The 23,895-nt window shown below is 31.7% G+C and overlaps 1 protein-coding gene across 2 annotated transcripts in view; it reads left to right on the top strand.

Moving 5' to 3' along the window:
* The window catches only part of LOC130219172 (cytosolic carboxypeptidase 4), a 304,487-nt gene extending 282,994 nt beyond the window's left edge, over positions 1–21,493 (top strand). For both annotated transcript variants that reach the window (XM_056451477.1, XM_056451478.1), the window contains exon 24: positions 19,901–21,493. In XM_056451477.1, coding sequence (XP_056307452.1) covers positions 19,901–20,177 — 277 coding nt within the window. In that variant the 3' untranslated portion in view covers positions 20,178–21,493. The remainder of the gene's footprint in view (positions 1–19,900) is intronic.
* Positions 21,494–23,895: the final 2,402 nt, after the last annotated feature.

The raw sequence follows: 23,895 nt of genomic DNA, 5'->3' as shown, positions 1-23,895 counted from the left end.
AAAAAATAATAAATAAATAAAAATGTATGCAGTTTAGAGCACCTGACTGTTGTGTAAATGACTTGTATGTCTAAAAAGAAATAATGAAGTATATATATATATATATATATATATATATATATATATATATATATATATATATATATATATATATATATATATATATATATATATATAAATAAGTTACTGTAGAATCTACAGGAAATTGTGTACAGTGTAAGCTCATTTTATTACTCCCCTAGAGTTAAGTAGTTGAGTTCTACCGTTTTTTGAAGCGATATCTAGGTCTGGCAGAAATACTTTTAGCTTAGCTTAGCACTTATCATTGAATTGGATTGGACCATTAGCATCTCACTCAAAAATTACCAAAGAGTTTAGGTAATTTTCCTATTTGAAGCTAGAATCTTCTGTGGTTACATCATGTGCTAGACTAATGCAACTACAAAAGAATTTCTTTTTTGCCTTTTTTGACCAAGATGCTAATCTGTCAAACATTTCCCAAATGATGTTTAACAGAGGAAGGAATTTTTCACAGTATTTAATATAATATTTTTTTTCTATTGGAGAAAGTCTTATTTGTTTTATTTGGGCTAGAGTAAAAGCAGTTTAGATTTAGATTTTTGTTAAACATTTTAAGGTCAATATTATTAGCCCCTTATATTAGCAATGTTTTTTTGATTGTTTACAGAACAAACCACTGTTATATAATGATTTGCCTAATTACCCTTACCTTATTTTTTAATTATTATATGTAATAATTATTATTATATTATTATTATATATTATAATTTATACAACTGTTCTGTCTGGTTCTTGAATGTGATCGGCTGATAGCCATGGGATATTCTGCAAATAACAGCACTTGTCCAGCCTCTTAACCCTTCACCCTTGTGTATTACTCCGCCCACATACAGCAACTATCAGAGGATACTGTACAGTTTGTACGTGGCTTTCAGCGCAATGTATACAAAAGATATATTAGACGAATTATTACAAATTTTTAAAATTAGTATGTATGTATGAACACAGATAATAACAACAGTTTATTTAAATTCTTAGCTAATATATAGCTGAAATTAACATTAGAAAAATACAGATTTTTATTTGTTTTTATTTTTATTTATTTATTCATTGTTCTGTCATTCATTTTCATTGTGAAATTATCATTCATGTTTAAATAAAAAACTTTTTGATTTATTTTTAAGTCCAAAAAGAGAAATGGACTTTTCTTTTTTAACTATTTGCCAAATTATGTTGAACAGAGCAAAGAAATTCTCACAGTATGTCTGATAATATTTTTTCTTTTGGAGAAAGTCTTATTTGTTTTATTTTGGCTAGAATAAAATTAGCTTTTAATTTTTTAAAAAACATTTTAAGGACAAAATTTTAAACTTTAAACTAAAACTTTAAGCTATTTTTTTTCTACAGAACAAACCATCATTATACAATAATAAATTGCCTAATTACCCTAACCTGCCTAGTTAACCTAATTCACCTAGTTAAGCATTATATATATATATATATATATATATATATATATATATATATATATATATATATATATATATATATTCATTCATTCATTCATTTTCTTTTCGGCTTAGTCCTTTTATTAATCTTTATTAGTCTCGGATCAGCAGAATGAACCGCCAACTTATCCAGCATATGATTTACGCAGCGGATGCCCTTTCAGCTGCAACCCATCACTGGGAAACATCCATACACCCATACACACTCATTCACACACATACACTATGGACAATTTAGCCTACCCAATTCACCTGTACTGCATGTCTTTAGACTGTGGGGGAAACCGGAGCATCAGGAGAAAACCCACGCAAACACAGTGAACAGTGAACTCCACACAGAAACGGCAACTAACCCAGCCGAGGCTCGAACCAGCGACCTTCTTGCTGTGAGGCGAACGTGCTACCCACTGTGCCACCGCTGTGAGGCAAACGTGCTTACCATTGCGCCACCATGCAGCCCATATATATGTGGGTGCTGGTCCGCAGAGGACTATTGTTTTGAGGGTGATTTTACAAGCTCAGATTTGGTTGACCAATCAGAGGAAAATAGGCCTTTCAGCACCGCCTACATGTGTACTGTAAATGAATTTCAAAGTATTTTTTTCTGTTTTTCTATCCTAAATTTAAAAAACGTAAATCGAGCTAAAATCTTGTTTTTTCGTTTTTTGTGAACAACCAAAAAATAATAATTTTCTTCGTTTTCCTTTATTTTTTGTTCAAAAACGCATATGGAATCCTGTTCTGACGTCAGTTGCAGATGTTGAATGAATGGCAGAAGAAAGTAGTTCCTCTTACAAAAGGGTTTTTAGACTGTCTGTGTTTGATTTTCTTTTTTATATATACGATTATGCGTCTAACTGTTGTATAAACGCAATATACTCGTAGCAGTAAGGCACACACCTCCCACCAGTGCCGATAAACAGCCACATCGTACTGCTACTCATGTGATTTTGTGTTTATACAACAGTTCGACGCCATAATCTACATATAGAGAGTCTTAAAATATACATATATATATATACACTATATATACTGACTAATTTACTAGTTTTTTCATTCATTTGCAAAGATTTCGGGCTGTTATTTTAATACATTAATGCATGAATGAAGAAATTAATTAATTAAATGAATTAAGGAATACTGACCCACAGATACACTATTTAAGACGAATACATAAAACATAATCCTAAAAACAAACATGGGTCATTCAGAATGCACAAACATAACCCAGGCCCAATGAGGTAATAATCTCTAATATTTAAATTCATAAAGCGGCCTTTCCCTCAGACAAATAATAACTGGATGGAGACTATATTAGAAAGCAGGCCTATTTCTCTCTAAAGACTTCTTAACTGCTCTAAATAAATTGAAATGAAGGAGCAAACTGGCAGGTTCAACCTTGCTCAGTTTGCTGAAGGGCGAGCGGATTAACAAGTTAATGTAGTTTGTGGGAACTTTTGATGGAAGAACTTTCTCAAGTCGCCTCGGTTTCTCGTTGTTGGTTGACAGCGGACGGATGAAACGTTCAGATGGAACTGTCGAGGAAATATTTCAATTATAATAATCAATCGTGAGCTGCTGGATGTTTGTTCTCGTGCGTCTCTTTGTTTGTTTATGCTTCTGAAGATCTCCTCTGTGTCTCACGATCGAATGGGTTTCATGGTTGACTAAAGCTTTCAACTTTAGGCGAGGAGGAGAAATGGTGCCGGAAAAGAGTTAGAGAGCGAGATGAAATGTACAGGAAAGACTCGTAATGAGTGAATGAAGCTAACAGATGTGTCAAGATGTTGGAATAGGAGTTGAGATGTTTCTTGTAAGAAGTCAGTATTAAACTGCCACTTGTATACATTTGTGATTCTTCATAATTTCTTTCAACGGAGAGGGTTTATATGACAATAAAGGAACAATCCAACTTTGAAGGGAAATAGTCTCATTTTACAACTTCCCTGGAGTTAAACTTGAGTTTTACCAGTTTTTTTAATCCATTTAGCCAATCTCCGGGTCTTGCTTGAGCACTTTTAGCTTAGCTTAGCATAAATCATTGAATCGGATTAGACCATTAGCATCCCAAAATTCAAAAAATAGTTTGAATCATGTTTTCTATTTAAAGCTTGTCTCTTCTGTAGTTACATTATGTATTAAGACTGACAGAAAATGTCAAAATGACAGAAATGTAATAATCAAGGAACTTTTGCTGCTGTACCATGGCTGCAGCAGGTTGTTTTGTTGTTGTATCTGTCAAAATAGTACATTATCCCACTTCAAAGTATGTGACATCAAATAAGGGTTAAATGTAATCTAAAAGTGCTCAGATTACATTACCAAAGTATAAATATGTAATCCAAGAGATTATATTAGCCTACTGACTACAAATTCTGAATGTAACTATCTGATTTAAATTCAAACAAGTAATCTACTGCATGTGTGTGCATACAAACATACTGTACATTTTAGTGCTTAATTTATATATAAATAATTTCCAGAACAAAACCAGAAAATAAATTACCGAAACCGACATCCACCAAACCATTTCAGTTTTCCCGGAACATGACGTCACTAAACGGTGATAGTGCAAAAAAAAAAAAAAAAACATCACATTTCTGAACCATCTTTAATTATTTTGTGCCATATAGCATTATAGGTCAGTCATGGATAGTAAAACATGTAGCTACAAACATAAATAGTATGAATAATCACTATTCAGTTCACTTGACTATTACACTGTAAAACCCAACAGTCAACTTTATCAAATGAAATGAGTGTAGTTAATTCAAAATTGACTGAAAGTTAATTCTACTCATTTGAAAAGAGTAAGTTCACAGTACATATATAGATTAGTTTTTTAAAACTCAAATGGTTTGTTGCAATCGGTTTCCTCAAACGGTTTGAATTATCTTAACTTATTGAGTTTTACAGTAATCAGTTGATTTGAGTTCTCTTCAATTATTGGGTTTACTCTACTCATATTGCTTCGTTTACTCAAATGGATTAAGTTCACAGTACTCATTAGGATTAGTTTTTGTTTAGTTTAGTTTTTGAACTTTATTGGCTTGCTGCAATCGGTTTCCTCAAATGGTTTGAAATAAATAAAAGACTCATTCAGTCTATTCTTCAAGAAGAGCCCACAGTTACCCCTTCCGTCATGTTTTCTGGCTGACATGAGATCACTTTGCTTCTGTCTCCCGCTATCCTGATCCATTTGCGCAGTTTCATCTTCTCAAGATCTCTTTTGATCAGGCTCATGATCAGATTTACTCATGGTTTTAAAAAATTAAAATATGCATGACTGCCTCTTTGCCATTTTGAATACAAATATTATTTTGGTAGGCCACTATACCATTATTTATTTTCGCTGTTCACTGTGCGAAATCACACTAGCAATGAGAGTGATTGTAAATATAAAAAAGCTTAGGCTGAAAATAGTTTTGCGTTAATAGTTAACTTTTGTTTAACTTGCACATGATGACTCATTCACATTTTCTCTCTTTCTCTCACACACACACAGACACACACATGTAGATATTCACCACGCACAATTTAATGTCGGATCCATTAAAATAAATACCGCAATGCAAAATACAAATGTCTGACATTTTCCGGAACAGAATCCGGCAACATTTACACAGCAAAAAATGCGTTTCTTCAAGCTTTTGTGTCACTTCTAGTCTAGATATTTACAAAATTCTTCAATCAAGAAGTATTTTCTAGAGAGCTAAAAAAAATATTGTTTTATTTTCAGAACTAATACATAAAAATTAAGTGAGTTTTTTTTTCTTAAAACAAACAAAATAATATGCCAGTGTGGTTTGTGTAATTTAAATAGTTTTATTTTGCTTACCTCACTGGCAGATAAGTTTGCTTGTTTTGATTAAAAAAAAACTCACTTAATTTTGACGCATTATTTCTGAAAATAAAACAATATTTTTTACTGTGCTTCTTGATTTAAGATGTTTTAATATTTGGACTAGAAACAGCACAAAGACATTTCTAAGTAAGAAAAGTATTTTTTGCAGTGTTGTCTATAAAATCTCAAAAGATCTCGATGTTTCCTGAAACGTCCAACATAAGAACCTGTTTAATCCATTTATCTGCCTCACAAGTGGTTCATGTGAAACTGTAATCCATTGTAAGTAGTTCATGATATTTCACTTTATTTATAAATTTATTTTCTGGTCCAGGTCTTTACCAGGGGATTTTAGAAGCAATTACATGGCATGTGGTTGCGAATCAGCATCTCTCCGGATACACTTAACTCGCATTTTAAGAGTAATTAAATCATGCTTCTGCATTTTGAGCAGTCAAAATATCTCTAATATTATTAACATCAAGCTTTGTGCTGCCGACATGTGATTTAATGCGGAAAGATGACTGAACTTTCAATTCTTTTGTATCCATCCTTGACAAATGATGTTCAGACAAACTTCATGCAGTTCAACAAAAATGACTATTATTATTATTATTATTATTATTATTATTATTATTATTATTATTATTATTATTATTATTATTATTATTATTATAATAACAAATTCTTATTATCAAACTATACTTAATAATAATAATAATAATAATAATAATAATAATAATAATAATAATAATAACAAATTCTTATTATCAAACTATATACTTAATAATAATAATAATAATAATAATAATAATAATAATAATAATAATAATAATAATAATAATAACAATAATAACAACTTCTTATTATCATACTATATACTTAATAATAATAATAATAATAATAATAATAATAATAATATTAAGAATAATAGTAATACTAATTATGATTATTATTATTATGATTATTATTATTAAAGTGTATAAATAATAATAGTAATATTTATTATTGTTATTATTATCATCATTATTACTGTAAAGTTACTGTAAAGTTCAGTTTTAGAAGCCATTTAACATAAACCAACAATACTGTGTAATTATATATTACATAAAAAATATGGACTCTCCTGCAAAAATATTATATCAGGGTTTTTTGTTTTTTTTCCTTAAATACCTTGAATAGCTTGTTTTTTTGTTTTGGAAAAATAAACGTTCGTTCTGAGAGATTTTCCTCATTTTTGTTGAGTAATTAAATTCGGCTGACATCAGTATGCAGGATAGACAACAAAGTGAACTGAGGTAGTCCCCTAGACATATTAACTGGTTGGGCCATCCTTAGCAGCAACAATTTCAATCAAGCATTATCAATAACTTGCAATGAGTGTCACAGCTCTGTGGCCCACTCATCTTTGCAGAATTGTTGTATTTCAGCCACATTGGAGGGTTTTCTGGCATGGTACTGACTACAAATTCTGAATGTAACTATCTGATTTAAATTCAAACAAGTAATCTGCTGCATGTGTGTGCTTACAAACATACTGTACATATTAGTGCTTAATTTATATATGAATAATTTCCAGAACAAAACCAGAAAATAAATTACCGTAACCGACATCCACCAAACATTTCAGTTTCCCCGGAACATGATGTCACTAAACGATGATAGTGCAAAAAATAAAAATAAAAAAAACATCACATTTCTGAACCATCTTTTATTATTTTGTGCCATATAGCATTATAGGTCAGTCATGGATAGTAAAACATGTAGCTACAAACATAAATCGTATGAATAATCACTATTCAGTTCACTTGACTATTACACTGTAAAACCCAACAGTCAACTTTATCAAATGAAATGAGTGTAGTTAATTCAAAATTGACTGAAAGTTAATTCTACTCATTTGAAAAGAGTTTTAAACTCAGTGTTGAAGGTAATGAGTTATTTACATACCTCATTACTTCAACTTAAACGGAGTAAGTTCACAGTACATATATAGATTAGTTTTTTCAACAAAGTGAACTGAGGTATTCCCCTAAACATATTAACTGGTTGGGCCATCCTTAGCAGCAACAATTTCAATCAAGCATTTTCAATAACTTGCAATGAGTGTCACAGCTCTGTGGCCCACTCATCTTTGCAGAATTGTTGTATTTCAGCCACATTGGAAGGTTTTCTGGCATGAACTGCTTTTTTAAGGTCATGCCATAGCATTTCAGTTGGATTCAGGTCAGGACTTTGACTAGGCCACTTCAAAGTTATCTTTTTTTTTCTTCAGCCATTCAGAAGTGGAATTGCTGATGTCTTTTGGATCATTGTCAACCCAAATTTGCTTCAGCTTGTGTTTACTAACAAATGGCCAAACATTCTCTTTCAGAATATTTTGGTACTCAGAATGGTACTGTTATGTATGTATAAAATATGATGGTTTTAATGCAGTGTTATTTTTATGCCACATGATGGGACACACACACACACCTTTCAAAAATGTCAACTTTTTCCTTGTCAGAGCGTATTTACCCAAAGGTCTTGGCAAAACTGAGACAATTCTTTGTTCTTTTTGCTCAGCAGTTTTCATCTTGGAACTATTTTTGCTCAGTCTCTTTCTTATGGTGGAGTCATGAACAGTCCCCTTATCTGAGTGAGAATTGAGACCTGCAGTTCTTTTTAATGTTGTTGTGGGGTCTTTTTCTCTTGGATGAGTTGCAGCTGCACTCTTGGGGTCATTTTGGTCAGGCTGGTCATTCCTAGGTAGGTTTTCCACTGTTCCATGTTTTTGCCATTTGTAGATAATGACTCTCACTGTGGTTTGCAGTAGTTCCAAAGCTTTAGAAATGGCTTTATAACTGTTTCCAGACTGGTAAATCTAATTTGTTTTCTTTTTGAATTGCTTTTGATCTCTGCATGATGTCAAGCTTTTGAGGATTTTTTGGTCTACTTCACTTTGTCAGGCAGGTCCCATATGAACAGGTGTTGAACTCGTGTGTGATAATCCAAAGTTAAGTTATAGTTTAATGTAGTTTTAGATTTTGTTTTCCAATAATAATAAAAACCTTCGTTTAAAAAGTACATGATGTGTTTACTTGTGTTATCTTTAAATTAATATTTACTAATATTTAAATTAGTTTGATGATCTGAAATATTAATGTGTGAAAAACATGCAAGAAAATACAAATCAGTAAGGGGGTAAACAGTTTTTCACACCAATGTGTATGCTTATTTTCTTATTTTTGTATTTGTGTGTATTTATTTATTTATTTACACTCACACACAATGCAAAATACATCCAATACACATTTAAAAATACAAATATACTAATAATTTCATAGTTCATAGCTCACTGACAAAGCATATAAGCAAATATCAACCCAGGCTCATTATGGATACGTACCCCTGTATACATTTCTGGAGAGCACGAAATACATCCAGGAGGTACATTTTTATGCATCATCCAAAAAATTTTAGCGGCATCATACCATCCCGTAGCATTCGTTTTAAAGAGGAAATGCGAAAGTACCTCAGGCTACATAATTCATGCTCTCCAGAAACGTACACAGGGGTACGTTTTCACAATGAGCCTGTGTTGGCAAATATAAATATTGAAGTTGCTTTAACTTTGAAATGCACCATTCAACATGGCTGTTCATGAATACAGTGATACTGAATGCATCTTTCTCTCGTTTCAGAAACAGTAGCTTCATGTCTGCACGCCTGGCGCGTTTGTTTCATCGCTTTCTGCCTTTTTGATTTGAATAGAGCAGAAATGTATCAAATGTATTCTCAGAGCTCAACTAAATCTCTCTTCTTCTTCTCTTTTTTTCCTTCCACAAAATGAGGCTTTTAAAATTCTGTCTGCTGCGTGTCTTTATCAAGCGGGCAAAGGGTGAATGCTAATGACCTGCGGGTTTATTGTTGGTCAGGAAGAGATGGAGATTTCCGTTGTTTTTTGGGGGTTTGTTGATTCTGATTACTTTGGAATGTGTTGATGAGACGACGTGATAATTGCAGAGTGCAAATCATTAATATTCTGCTATTGTTCATAAACAATAGACAAGCAACGGGAGATTAAATGAGAAAATTACTTATTTCTTACTTCAATAAAATATTTGTTGTTGAGTTACACAAAAAACATCACATTTTATGAGTGATAAGTAATCTTAGGCGAGTTTGAAGAATGTGGTTGTTGTGTGTGTGTTTTTTAGGGAGTTTTGTAAGTTTTTAAGTAGTTATGTTGCTCAACTAATCAACAGTTTTGAGGGAAAAATCTGATTAAAATTATGCATAATTACAAAATAGATTTTTTTTTCCCACTATTGTACATGGTAAACTAAATGCATTTTATAACAGTGTGAGATTTATAATCTTACTATCACTATAAATGATATAATATAATATAATATAATATAATATAATATAATATAATATAATATAATATAATATAATCTAATATAATCTAATATAATATAATATAATCTAATATAATCTAATATAATATAATATAATATAATATAATATAATATAATATATTTTAATATAATATAATGGGCGACGCAGCGACGCAGGTCGCTGGTTCGAGCCTCGCCTGGGTCAGTTGGTGTTTCTGTGTGGAGTTTGCATGTTCTCCCTGCGGTCGCGTGGGTTTCCTCCGGGTGCTCCGGTTTCCCCCACAGTCCAAAGACATGCGCTATAGGTGAATTGGAAAGGCTAAATTGTACGTAGTGTATGAATGTGAATGAGTGTATATAGATGTTTCCCAGAGATGGGTTGCGGCTGGAAGGGCATCCGCTGCGTAAAAAAATGTGCTGGATAAGTTAGCGGATCATTCGGCTGTGGCGACCCCAGATTAATAAAGGGACTAAGCCGAAAAGAAAATGAATGAATATAATATAATATAATATAATATAATATAATATAATATAATATAATATAATATAATATAATATAATATAATATAATATAATATAATATAATATATTACAATACAATAGTTACAGTGTGAAGCTTTTTAGACCCCATCCTTGCCCTTTAAAAGCATATTATTGATTTGGACCTTTGACCCCAACCCATAATTCTTTACAACCATCCTCTATAATATGCCATTAGGTTCTATATGATGCCGTAAATTTTGACAGAAACCATCATGAGCCAGAGATCAATACACACACACACACACACACACACACACACACACACACACACACACACACACACACACACATCGCACTAACTATGACATGAATACAATTGCTTAGAATTAAATAAAATGAAAACAAGCTAAAAATATAGAACATCTGATCTATCAAATGTTAATCTGATGTAAACAATCACATTTTTTCTGGCCTACTTTGATTTTTTAATTTAATTTTTTTTTGTTTTATTTTATTTCTTATTATCATTTTTTTATATATTTCTTTTAAATACCTTTTTTGTTTACTATTTTTTGTTTCATTTTTTGTTTTGTTTATTTTTTTTTCTTTTGTTATATATTTAGCAAAATTTTATTTTATTATTTTATTTTTTTAGTATCTTTTTTTGTTTTGTTTCTTTTTTAGTTTCTTTTTTGCTGTATATTTAACAAATTTTTTTTTTATTTTTAATTTAAAGTTTTTAGTATCTTTGTTTTGTTTAGTTTTTATTTCGTTTATTGTTTTTGTTTTGTTGTTTATTTATTTGTTTTGTCATACATTTAACAAACTTTTATTTTTATTTAATTCAGTTTTATTATTTTATTTTTTCAGTACCATTATTGTTTTTTGTTTCAATGTGTTTGCTGTATATTTAACAAGCTTAAAAATATATAACATCTGATCTATCAATCCTTCATCTGATGTAAAAAAAAAATGTTCAGTTTTCAGTTTACACCATTTGACTTTTTATTTTATTTATTTATTTTATTTATTTATTTATTTATTTTATTTATTTTTTATAAGTATTTTTTTGTTTTGTTTTGTTTTTTGTTTTGCTTTTTGTTTTGCTTTTGTTTATTTTTTGTTTGTTTTGTTGTTTAATTTTTTTGTTTATTTTATTTCATTATTTATTTTTTCAGCAACTTTGTTTCATGTAGTTTTTTTTTGTTTGCTTGTTTTTGTTATATGTTTAACAAGCTTTAAATATATAACATCTGATCTATCAATCCTTCATCTGATGTAAAGAAACACATTTGTTCTGCCCTACTTTCAGTTTTCCCCCAGCCGTGCGTGTCTGTTTGTGTGTTTACACTGCAGAAATAACTTCCGTCTTGTGTTTGCTATACGTTTGATGATTCACGAATTGTGCTATTATCAAGCAAAAAGGCTCGCAGTCACAGGAACAGCTCCACAAAACTCCTCTCTTTAGTTTTAATGATCTTTACACATCTCTGTTGGCTGGGTAAATTGGTCGACGTGTTTCTGAAACACTAGCGTTCCTCTATTTATCATCTCACCCAGAATATTGAATCCCACTCCTGATAGTTGCTAAGTAAATATATCATTCAGTCAAGTATTATGCAAATATTTACAAGGCCTGCGCCATGTTTTATGAGTATGAGCACATGTTTGTGCGAGTGTGTGTGGTGCAGACTGATAAATGAATGCATGTTATACTGAAAGTGACCCTGCAATGTACATATATATGTAAAGTAAATGCTGATGTTTGATTGCATTATTATTCTGAATATAAGAATGAGTATTCATCACAATGGTATTTCTTCACATACAAATTTTGCAATAAAAGAGCGTCTCGCAACAGTTACATGAATGTATTGTTGTATGTGAATCAGGGGACTGGGTAATTTGCTATCATTTTGTAGTTAAGGATCTGCATGTCCTCATACAGTAGAGAAAAAAATACATATATACTTTTTTGTGGCTTTATTTAAGTTATTTAAAAAATAAGTTTTTTGTTTGTTTTTTACTAACCAAGCTTTTCCATTTATTCTATTATATTTTGTTTTATTTTACTTTATTTGATTTCATTTAGTTTCATTTTGTGTTATTTTATTAAATTAAATTTATTTTATTTTATTTGTTACATAGTAATAATATTCTAGTATTTATTTGCATAATTTTATAGTGAAAACTGTATTCAGGCGACCTCATTCAGCTTTGAGAAAATATTTATTTATTTATTTATTATTTATTTATTTATTTGATTTACATTTTTTTATTAGCCACGCACATTCCTTTTCAAGAGTTCACACTTAGCTGATGATTCATCAAAAGCTTGTTTGGCATGCTGTCCCGGGAGAGAGCCCCGAGCTCAAGGGATCCTCGAGCCCGGGGCTTCCTCCCGTTTGCAGAGCGAGAGGGGAGCCTGAGCTCGGTGGATCTCAGAACTCCCCGTCTGCAGTAGCTAAGGGAACACGTGAGGAAAAAAGGGGGCTAGACAAATGCTTGATTGTTATGCACGATGTATATATTTGGATGGTGGGAGGAAACCGGAGAACCCGGGGAAAACCCACGCGGACACGTGGAGAATATACGAACTCCTCACAGAAACACCTACCGACCTGGCAGGACCAGGGCTGGCAGTGTTCTTGCTGTGGGGCTAACAGTGCTAACCACTGGGCCTCCGTGCCGCCCGATCTATAGTGAAGGAGGAGAATGGGGAGGAAGGGGGGTTTCTTCCAAGCGAAGATAAAGTGGACTGAAAACTGATTGGCTCATATGATTGGATGATACTGATTAGCTTAATACGTGATCGGCTGTGATAAATAATAAGCAAGTGATCCTCTCGAAATTAGTTTATGAATAAACCCCACTTAAATTTTTTTTTTTTTAATTTAGTATCTATACTATTTAATTCTATTGGTATTTTATTTTTTCGGTGTCTTTTTCGGTTTTGTTTAATTTTTGCTTTGTTCTGTTTTGTTTAATTTTTGGGTTTTTTGTTCCGTTTAGTTACATTTTTTCTGTTGTTTTGTTTCATTTTTTGTTTTGTTACAATTTTTTTGTTTTGTTTCATTGTTTTATTTTTTGTTTTGTTTCATTGTTTTGTTTTGTTACATTTTGTTTCATTGTTTTGTTTGGTTTCATTTTTTGTTTGTTTTGTTCTATTTTGTTTCATTTGTTTCATTTTTTTTCATTTTTTTGTTTTGTTCTGTTTTGTTTCATTTTTGTTAATTTTTTGTATGTTTTGTTCCGTTTTGTTAAAATGTTTGTTTTATTTTGTTCTGTTTTGTTAAATTTTTGTTTTGTTGGATTTTTTTGTTTTGGTCTATTCCATTTTGTTTAATTTTTTTGTGTTGTTTTGTTCCATTTTGTTTTAGTTTTTGTTTCAGGTTTTGTTTTGTTTTGTTTCATCCAAGATAGTAATTTTATGTGCATCCAGTGGTTACAAAATCTTTTGTATTTCAGTGAAAATCTCTCAGTATTTCTGTGACTGAATAGTTATTTATTTATTTACTAATCACATTTACACATACTTACTGCTTACAAATGATGGTATCTAAAGTGTAAATACAGTGTCAGCATAATCTTTTCATTATATATTAACTAGAAACCTAAGAAAAGCACAATTGTCAGGACATCAAACTTTAACTTTATGCATTCAATTAAACTATTATGCAAATATTTACATGTGTCCTTAAGAATATGGGCACACATGTGGCGCAGACAAACACTGAAACTGACCCTGCAATCAACATGCACACATTGTAAATGCAGATGTTTGATTGCATTATTATTCCGGCAGGCATTAAACAAACAAGACTTTCGAACAATTTGTGGGCTGTTCTGGAGTCAGTATGACAGCAGAAAGCAGTCGGATGCTCATTATGGTTACCTTGACTAACCTCTGAGCGCCTTTGCAATTTCTGCTGTTTTCAGCATGTTTCGTGTTTACAATTCAAAACCAATCCCAGATCTTGTCAGGGCGAATCAATAGACCACAAACTGTGACTTAGACATCAATAAGAGGGAATATTTCTGTTTCCTTCTGTGAATATTCAGCATATATATTCAACAGAAGAAATAAATCTGACATTTTGGGGCCAGTGTTGTTTTAATATTGTTCAGTAACTCTGTTTTTATTGTCTTTTTTTTGTTACTTTTATTAATATTATTGTTCCTTTTATCATTTGTGCTTGTATTGTTTAGTCTTTTTTTAACTCTTAAAGCGACAGTTCACCCAAAAATTTAAATTCTGAAATAATTTACTCACCTTTTACTCATTTATAGAAGAAATTTTAAAGAAAATTGCAAACCTGATTTTCATAGTATTTATTTTACCTACTATGGAAGGTAATGGTTATAGATTTTCAGCTTTCTTTAGAATATCTTATTTTGTTTTGAACAGAAGAAAGAAACTTATAATGGTTTGGAATCACTTGAAGGTGAGTAAATTGTAAATATTAAAAAAAAATAATACTTTGGGTGAACTATTCCTTTAGGTTGATTATTTTAGTTTCATTTTTTGTTTTTAGATTCATTATTTTGTTTTGTTTTGTTCCCTTGTGTTTTGATAGGTTGATTATTTTGAGTATCTGTGCTACAGTAGTTAAGAATGCTTAATCATATTTCAAGGTTGGTTTTTTAGTTATTATTTCACATTTACATTTAGATATTTTTTAAATAACACATGACTTTTCGGAACTTTTCTTTTCGTTTCTTACACTTGCGACTTCAACTGAACAGAAAATTACCAGCAATGCCACAAAACTTCAAGCCTCTCCGTTCTGATCAGTGCATGCTGTGGTGTGGATTATAAATATTTAGATTCAATTATGAGCTAAGTTTTAAATAAACTATAAACAGACTTGGGATATCCTCAAGAGGGTAATTTTTGTGGAGATGTGAATCACCTGAACAATTTATGACATTAAATTGCACAACAACATTTGCACAACAACATTTTCAGCCAAAACAGGAAACTTTTCATGCAATTTTCCTGTTTGTTTAAACGACAGTGAAACTTTTTCGAGTGAAAACACAGACGTTTTTTGAAAATGACTTTGCGCATGCATAGTACATGTTTAGGGAGGTGTAGATTAAAGGCAAGCAAAAAACAAAAACACAACAATGGCAGAGTATGAGGTATTGTTGTTAACTTTTTTATCAGTGAAGTAAAACTTTTAGGTAAATACAATTTCTTGTTTCTATTTAAGTATATATTAAATAGAGTAATGCACCTAATTTAGCCAAATGCCATTTTCTTTTGATCTGTTTTTTACTATTTATTAACTTTTACAGATATAAAAAAAGTAATTTACAAAGAAATTTAAAGAAAAAATATTCCCACCTCTACCCTCTAAACAAGATGAAATTACATTTATCCAAGAGATAAAAGAAGAAGAAAAAATTGTAAATAAACAAAATATTCAATTCAATTCAATTGACCTTTATTTGTATCGCGCTTATACAATGTAGATTGTGTCAAAGCAGCTTCATATAAAAGGTCATAGTAAATTGGAACAGCGTAGTAAATAATTAAATAAAAAATATATATATAAAAACTGTCCAGAATACATATGTATCTTGATAACCCAGCATTACAAACATTATTTCTCAGGTATTTATACAATGTACTTTGTTACATTTGCTTTGCAATTGAAAGACCCTAAAGCCGCCTTTCCACTGCACACAACATTCTGTAGCAGTCGCACAGAATATTCAGTTTTGCTGTGCACCATGGGAAAGAAGCTGTTTTCGCAGTGTCTGAAATAAAGGAGTGCAAGAGCCTTTATTCTCCATGCGTTCACCATGGTTAATTGAATAAACACTAGAAACTAATGGAGAGCTAAAAAATTTTGGAGGGAATGTGGAGACAAAAAATTAATTTAATACTCATTTATGAATAGAAATGTTTATAAAAAATTATTCAAATTTTATATTTAATTTTATACATAAAAATTTTATATATATAATTTACATAAATTATTCAAAAAATAACCAAAAAACACCTATTTCTCATCTCGCACGCACACCCGGTCGGCCAGTCGCAAACGGGCTAGTCGCAGGAGTTCAAATATTTCAACGGATCCGCAGCTCAAATCGGAATCGGAATCGGAATTTTCTGTACACTAAGATGATCAGAACTCCACACAGCTCCCGGACTACTCTCCATTGGAAATTAATGACTTCCGGTCTGTCGCTTGTCGTTTGTCGTGTGCAGTGGAAAGGAGGCTTAAGATTTATATTGACAGTCTATAGAGATACTGACATGCTCAGAAAAGAAAATTCAAAATGGGTCCCAAGTTTCAGAAAAAGTCCTAGTATTGCCATTTATTGTAAACCTGATTTTTGCCAAATGCCATTTTCGACAGACAAACGTTGGTGCATCCCTAATATATAAATATATTTTAAAAACAGCCAAAAATATGAGTCTAAAAAAGAGGTGATATCACTGTCCCTCCAGCCATAGACAGTGGACAGCGCCTTTCATGCCAGACAGTGGACAGCGCCTTTCATGCCAGACAGTGGACAGCGCCTTTCATGCCAGACGTGGAAAGTGTTACACTGTGCTGTGAAACCCATTCATTTCAATGGCTTTTGCCTCACGAAAAAGTTGACTTCTCGATGCACCAATTAAATATGTATACTATGCAAAATCAAAGTCTGCTTAAAGGACAGGACAGTGATTTCCATGTAGTATGCTTGCTGTTGCTGCTTGCAAAAGCATAACTGCTGCTATGGTAACGCTGGTTTCTGTGCTTCAGCGTGCACTGTCAGATTTGAATTAGAGCAGTTGATGACATGTGCTCTGAACGTTCTAATCACACCGGTGTGATTGTATGCTTTAGCGGCCAGCCAAGGCTGTGATGGTGCGCGTGAAAGGCTTAATAGTAATAATTGTTTCAATAATTAATTATTTTAATAATTATGCAATTATGAAAATGATGGTACTTTGATTCATATTAATTATTTAAAAATTACTACTAATTATTATGCCAAGTGCATCCTAAAATTTAGTTTGCAGTGCAGAATTTTAATTTTGGTGCATGGGTGTACTTATATATTGAAACACACACACACACGTCCGCTGACCACACTTACATAATGCTATAGCACAAACTTTGCTACAATATTATGTACACAGCCTGTACAATATCAACAGACTTTAGCTATTTATGTATTTGTAAAGCCTAAATGTTAGGACGTAAAACCCCTAGGGTCCTAAAACCCCCTTAAATCCCAGAGGTTTAATATATGTACAGATGCCCATAAGTGTTCAATGTCCCACATGTTGGACAGCAGTGAAGGCGGAAGACTGGATGAGGAACTGCACCTGTTGCCGCTCTGACAAACGCATAACAAATTGGTTGATTTTTATGAGTCAAGAGGACGTGATTTGTTTGTGAAAGGCCCGTGTCTCCTCTGTCTTTCACCCAGAGCGTCGGCTCATCTTCCCCACATAATGAAGAGGGGGAAAATACAATGTTGTTCTTCACATTGTGGCACGGCAGATGTTATTTTTCCCTTTAATTTCCACCCAGGGCAGAGAAAATGATAAACAGACTCACACGTGCGCGCACACACACACACACACACACACACACACACACACACACACACACGCACACACACACACACGCACACACACACATGTATACACACACACACACACACACACAGAATCGGATTTCTCGTCACATCCGCGTTCTCCATGGATCCCTGTGGTTCTGATCTGATTAGTGTGACTGCACTTTATGTTTACTGTCAATCAAAACGCTCAGAAAACTCAAGGTCAGCTCATCCTTCGTGGATCTATCAGTGGAGTTATTTTTTTCTTTCATTTGAAATCATATCACACTGAAATGATGACTGCAGTTTATTTTGGCTTTATTAAAAATAAAATGAAACATTTTTTTTTAAATTTATGAAATATGTTTAGTTTTTTAGGTTATAATAACAGTTAGCCATGGTTGCGGTATTTAGTTTAAAGAGTATTAAAATATAATAAAATTATTATTATTATTATTATTATTATTATTATTATTATTATTATTATTTGAATAATTAATCTTGCATAAAATATTTTTCTTAACTATTTTTTATATATGTAGCAGTAGCCTAATTTCTATATTATTTTATCTTATATCTATATCTCTTTATAATATATATGTTTTTATATGTTTACTAGTAATTTAGCAATGTGCTTTGTGCTGTGTTTCATTATTGTTTGTGCTTTCATGTTATTATGGTTTGGTATTTATATATCTTATCTTTTAGTATAATAATAATAATAATAATAATAATAATAATAATAATAATAATAATAATAATAATAATGCTATGTCTTATATATTATTTCAGGTTATTTTTTCAGATTTTATTTTATTCTTGCATTGAATTTTTTTTAAAAATATTATAATTTTTTTATGGTAGTAGCCTAATTTCAATATTATTTTATCTTATATCTATATATCTTTATATTATATATGTTTTATATATATTAGTAATTTAGCAATGTACTTTGTGCTGTTTTATTAGTTTTTATTTGTATTTTTATATGTTTCATTATTTTTTGTGCTTTCGTAATGTTTATTTTGGTTTGGTATTTATGTATAAAAATAATTTAGGTATAATAATAATAATAATAATAATAATAATAATAATAATAATAATAATAATAATAATAATGCTATGCCTTATGTTTATATATATATATATATATTCTTTTTTTTTCTTTTTTTTTTTTTGGTTGTTTTTTTTCAGTATTATTTTAACTTATATTAATAATTTACCAATGTGTTTGCTTATTTTTTATTTTTTTTTTTATTTGTTGATTTCTTTGTGCTTTTTCAATTGTTATTTGTTATTTACAGTATGTAACGAAACGGTTACTAGTATGTAACCCTCGTTCCCCGAGCAGCTTTTGTTTCTGTCCCGAACTAACGAATGAACAAACGAATAAAGGATTCAGCAAAAAAGTTGCATGTGAGTCTCTGAAAGCAAAATTTGCCAAGTGTTATGCATCTGACTGCTTTATACTGATTGAGATTGCTGACAGCTTCCTGTCTGGGCGCTTTCTCTTCATATCATTGACTTTCTGGCGAGTTCCCCTCCCACTGAGGAATTTTTATTATTATTATTATTATTGTTCCTATAATTTTACTCATATTCTGAAATCACCTTTAAATAATATATTTAATATACTAGGTGCATCCAAAATCGCATATGCACTATTCTACACCATTTTGTAGTATAAATAGTATAAGTGTGGTCAGACTGAAAACTCTTAAAAGAATAAGTGCACTTTAATTACCCGGAAGATGCACTTATTCAACTGTTAAGCAGAAGTGTGGAATGTTGGACATGCACTCAACAGCCACTGCTTTATTCGCATGCGGTTATACTCATGGCAGGTATTTGTTTGGTAGTTTGGTCATTTATTTCACCAATTTGGCAACCGTCAAACATCATCTGGAAATGGTTTGAGTTTCCGCTTAGTAAAAAAAAAAACATTAGTGTTCTATTTGGGGCGACACTACATACATATACTATGCTGTTGAGTGTGTAAGTGCATAAGTGCATAGTGTGCCATTTGGTTAGCTACTGTCTCTTCTTAGCAGCTTCAGTTAAAATAACACTCGTTGTTCATTACTCTACAGTTGTTTTGAGGACGACGAGCCGCCATGCGCTGAAGAAATCGAGTACTCGTCCTCGTCCTGCAGTGACCTATTAAGCAGCAGTGAACTGGACGATGAAGTGAATGGAAACACGTCCAGTGCCGAAGAAGACGACGATGATGTAACCATCTGCAAAAACAAACGGAGAAAAAACAAGCAGACGTCCCGCCTCGTTCCTCGTTTCATACAACAGGAGACGATCAGCATCAACAGCAAACACTGCAACGGCATCGACATCAGTAACGGATACCTCTATTAAAGCCCTCGTCTTCGTCTTTTGTGTTATTTATATTTTATATTAGCACCTCTTAAAGTCCGCATGAACCAGAAGTAGCTGCGATTTCATTACGTTGATGTACTTTGATAATATTGCGTAGGGGCGGGGATTTCTTTGCGCATCATTCCCTCGTAACAAACTTAAGGCTTGTTTATACCAATCACAATAAAGAATGAATGTCCTTGTTAAAGAATAGCATAGTTCAGACAATAACGATAAAGATAGAGAGAAACGATATCATTGGGATCACTTTCGAAACCAGCTGATGAATAATAAAACACTGACAGCCAATCCATTGAAATGTAAGGGGTTTGCGCAGTTTAAAGGTCCCATGGATTGCTTCGAAATATGCCATTTTTATTCGATTTTTTGACGTAATCTCAATTTAAACATGCAGACAGATCAGGACATAGAGTAGCTCCTCCTCTTTAAAAAAAAAATAAACAGCCAATAGCATTTTATTTTATCACAGCTCTGTCAATGAGAGTGGTTGAGAATAAGTGCGTCAAATGAAAAGCAAATGAGAAGCGTCTTGAGCGGGGGGGCAATTTCTGTGACTGTTTTGGAACACACTAGCTTATAGATATATTTAAGACCAACATACTGTCCTGATACTAACATCTAAAATAGTTTATTTTGATTTCACAGGGCCTTTTTAGCCACAGACGACATTGTGGAGAAGCGCTGCTTTATGTTAAGCCCCATTTTAAAGGATTATTTAAAGATAAAGACTGTGTCCGAAATTGCTTACTACTTGAGCAGGTACTACATTTGAATCATCTACACAACCGTTAGTAAAGTACGGCTTACATAATATACATATGAGTAGTATGAATGGAGCTCGGACATACTACATCCGCAATTAGTAATTATTACATGACTTACAAGTGCCAGTTGCGTCATTTTACTCCCATTCATGAATTCTCTCACATGGCATCATGGGATATTGTAGCGTCTATTGGATGCACACTTTGCTGGATTTGCTGGATAGTAGTAGGTCATCCGGGTACTTATGAATATGGATGTACTACTTGGCTCGCATATTGTTTTTAACGTACTATAAAGTAGGGAAGTGTGTGATTTCGGACGCAACCAATGATTATCATGGAAACAATTACACCATGGGAAAAATCATTAATAAAATATACACGGAAATTATGCGAGGCAGACTGACAAATAGAAGTAAAAAAAATAAAAGTACCTCAGGTATCCAGTATAGTTTCAGCATCTTTGTGTTGCCTTCTTTTAAAATGCAAATAATGAAAATAATTAGTTTTATTCCACTAATGTTTATAACACAGGGGCGTAGCAACCGGGTGGGGGGGCGGGGGGTGGTGGGGGGAATCCATCCCCTTCACTTTTAGAGACAGACCATTTAGAAACAGGTGATTAATAATTAAATGAACATAGGATCTCATACAGCCATCCCCCCCACTTTTAAAATGTCCGCTACGCCCCTGATGCCACATCATGAGCTGGATTAACAGATGCGCTAGTAGCACACTGAGGACGCCTGTTGGTTACAAGGGGTAATGATAATTTTAAAGCGAAATCTAAAAAACTGATTTTTATTGTTTGTCAGTGTGGACTTGAATATATTTATTGTTATATTTCCATTTATCGCCACTTCATATGCGGAAGTAAATCGTCAGACTTTAAAATTACCAAAACAAACTTTTTTTGTTCAGTGGATTAATTTGCGCAGATTAATTGTTCACCTAAAGAATAACAACATGCGCTAGCAAAGTAAACGTACATTTTGATTTCACATGGACTTTAAGGGCGAGACAGAAACATTTTGTTATTTAGAGTCTGAAATGAAATGAGATTTGGTAGATTGCACCTGTTTTATCAGTTGGAAATTATGTATTAAGTATGTGTTCATCGTATAAAGAACAGCACTTGAAAAGTAAGAGTAAAGTTTACTTATATGTATTTATTTAATGTTTACGCTTGAAAATTAGTCATATTTTCTGTTTATATATATATAAATATATATATATATATATATATATATATATATATATATATATATATATATATATACATATAATGTGTGTCAAAGTGATACGTAAAAGTCTTTTTTGAATTATTCCTAATAATAATAACAATGATATCGATGATGATAATGATAATAATAGGTTTTTGTATGCGTAAATTGTTCTTATTGAAAAGTATATTTAAATTATGTTATGTAAATTAATATTGTTATCATTATTATTATTATTATTAGTAGTAGTAGTAGTAGTAGTAGTAGTAGTAGTAGTAGTATTCTAATTTCATGATTCTAATCATTATTTTATAATAATAATAATAAAAAAATAATAATAATAGTAATTATAATATGTACTTATTTTTACTTATGAACTGCATTAGGTTAATAAATAATAAAATACTTATTATATAAAAAAAATTATCCTGTTAGTTTAACAATTACATTTTTCCAATTAATTTTTATCCTAATTTATAATCATTATCAAATAAATTAGGTAGTTATTTTGTTGTTCACATAGTTCATATTACTTTTGGTTGAAAGTCTGTTCAAAGTATTATTATTAACATTATATTTATTATTATTGTTGTTTTTAATATTATTATTATGGTTATTATTATTGTTATTATTATTATTATTATTATTATTATTATTATTAGATACGGTATCACTTTGTTTTCTTTTTTTATCGTATTATGTTTGTATATGCATGCATGCATATTAGTAAAAAAGAAAAGAACAAATGAGTTGATTAGAAATGTTATTAGGCAAACAGGGTACAGACTGTTAATCTCTGTTTATAAGAAAGCACTGAAACAGAGACAAACATTAAAATGCAGTCAGATACATGCTGCTTGTTGTCTTCCTTTCTCCTTTCTCTATCTCTTTTCATCCAAAACCTTCTGTTTTGTGTTGATGTGTAGAATACTTGGGTCTGATTGGTCAATGGTAACATATAGGCCCTATCCCAATTCTAATTTTGTACCCCTTCCCCTCCCCCTTGGCCTTTGAAACCCTTGTGAAGTGGAAGGGCTTTAACATTTACCACTAAGAAATGGGACAGCACTACAGCACCTGCACACCTCATCATATGACATCGCAATCTTTTACATCATATGAGGTCGAGGATCGCGACTGCTGTAGTTACTCACATTATTTTTTGGTATTTATCTTCAGGAAATCACTGAAGGCAACAATATCATGTTATTATAACGATCTAATGTGGCAATAAGATCGTAACTGTACTGTGCATTTATACCGTGGCCATATTCATCTATGTAATCACATAAAAACAACATTACCAGACACTGTAAAAAGCTCATTCCCAGCCAATAGACTTTTCTGACGGTATTCGAGTGTTAGATGAATGTTGTGGGACTGCTATACAGGAGTTATTATTATGGATTATAGATTTTTTAAAAAGCATGATGGTATAACAGGAACGCCGTTATGAATGTATTAAAACGTATGCTTGTTTGTTGTAAAAATTAGTAATAATAACAAAAAATTCTAATTTGTGCATCTCCTGAATTCCGTGTGCAGCCATGCTGCTTGTAGATGGTGTATGGGAAATTTTCATACCCCTTGGTTTCGAATGTGGTCTTGAAAAATCTCATTATCAAGTGCTATCTAGCCCCTTAGCCCTACACCTTCAAGCTAAAGAGAATTGGGACACCCCTACCTCTTCATGTGAACATGTAAAACAAG

The sequence above is a fragment of the Danio aesculapii genome, chromosome 25 (genome assembly GCF_903798145.1).
Source record: "Danio aesculapii chromosome 25, fDanAes4.1, whole genome shotgun sequence".
NCBI classification, from domain to species: Eukaryota; Metazoa; Chordata; class Actinopteri; order Cypriniformes; family Danionidae; genus Danio; species Danio aesculapii.
This window is presented reverse-complemented; position numbering and strand designations above follow the sequence as displayed.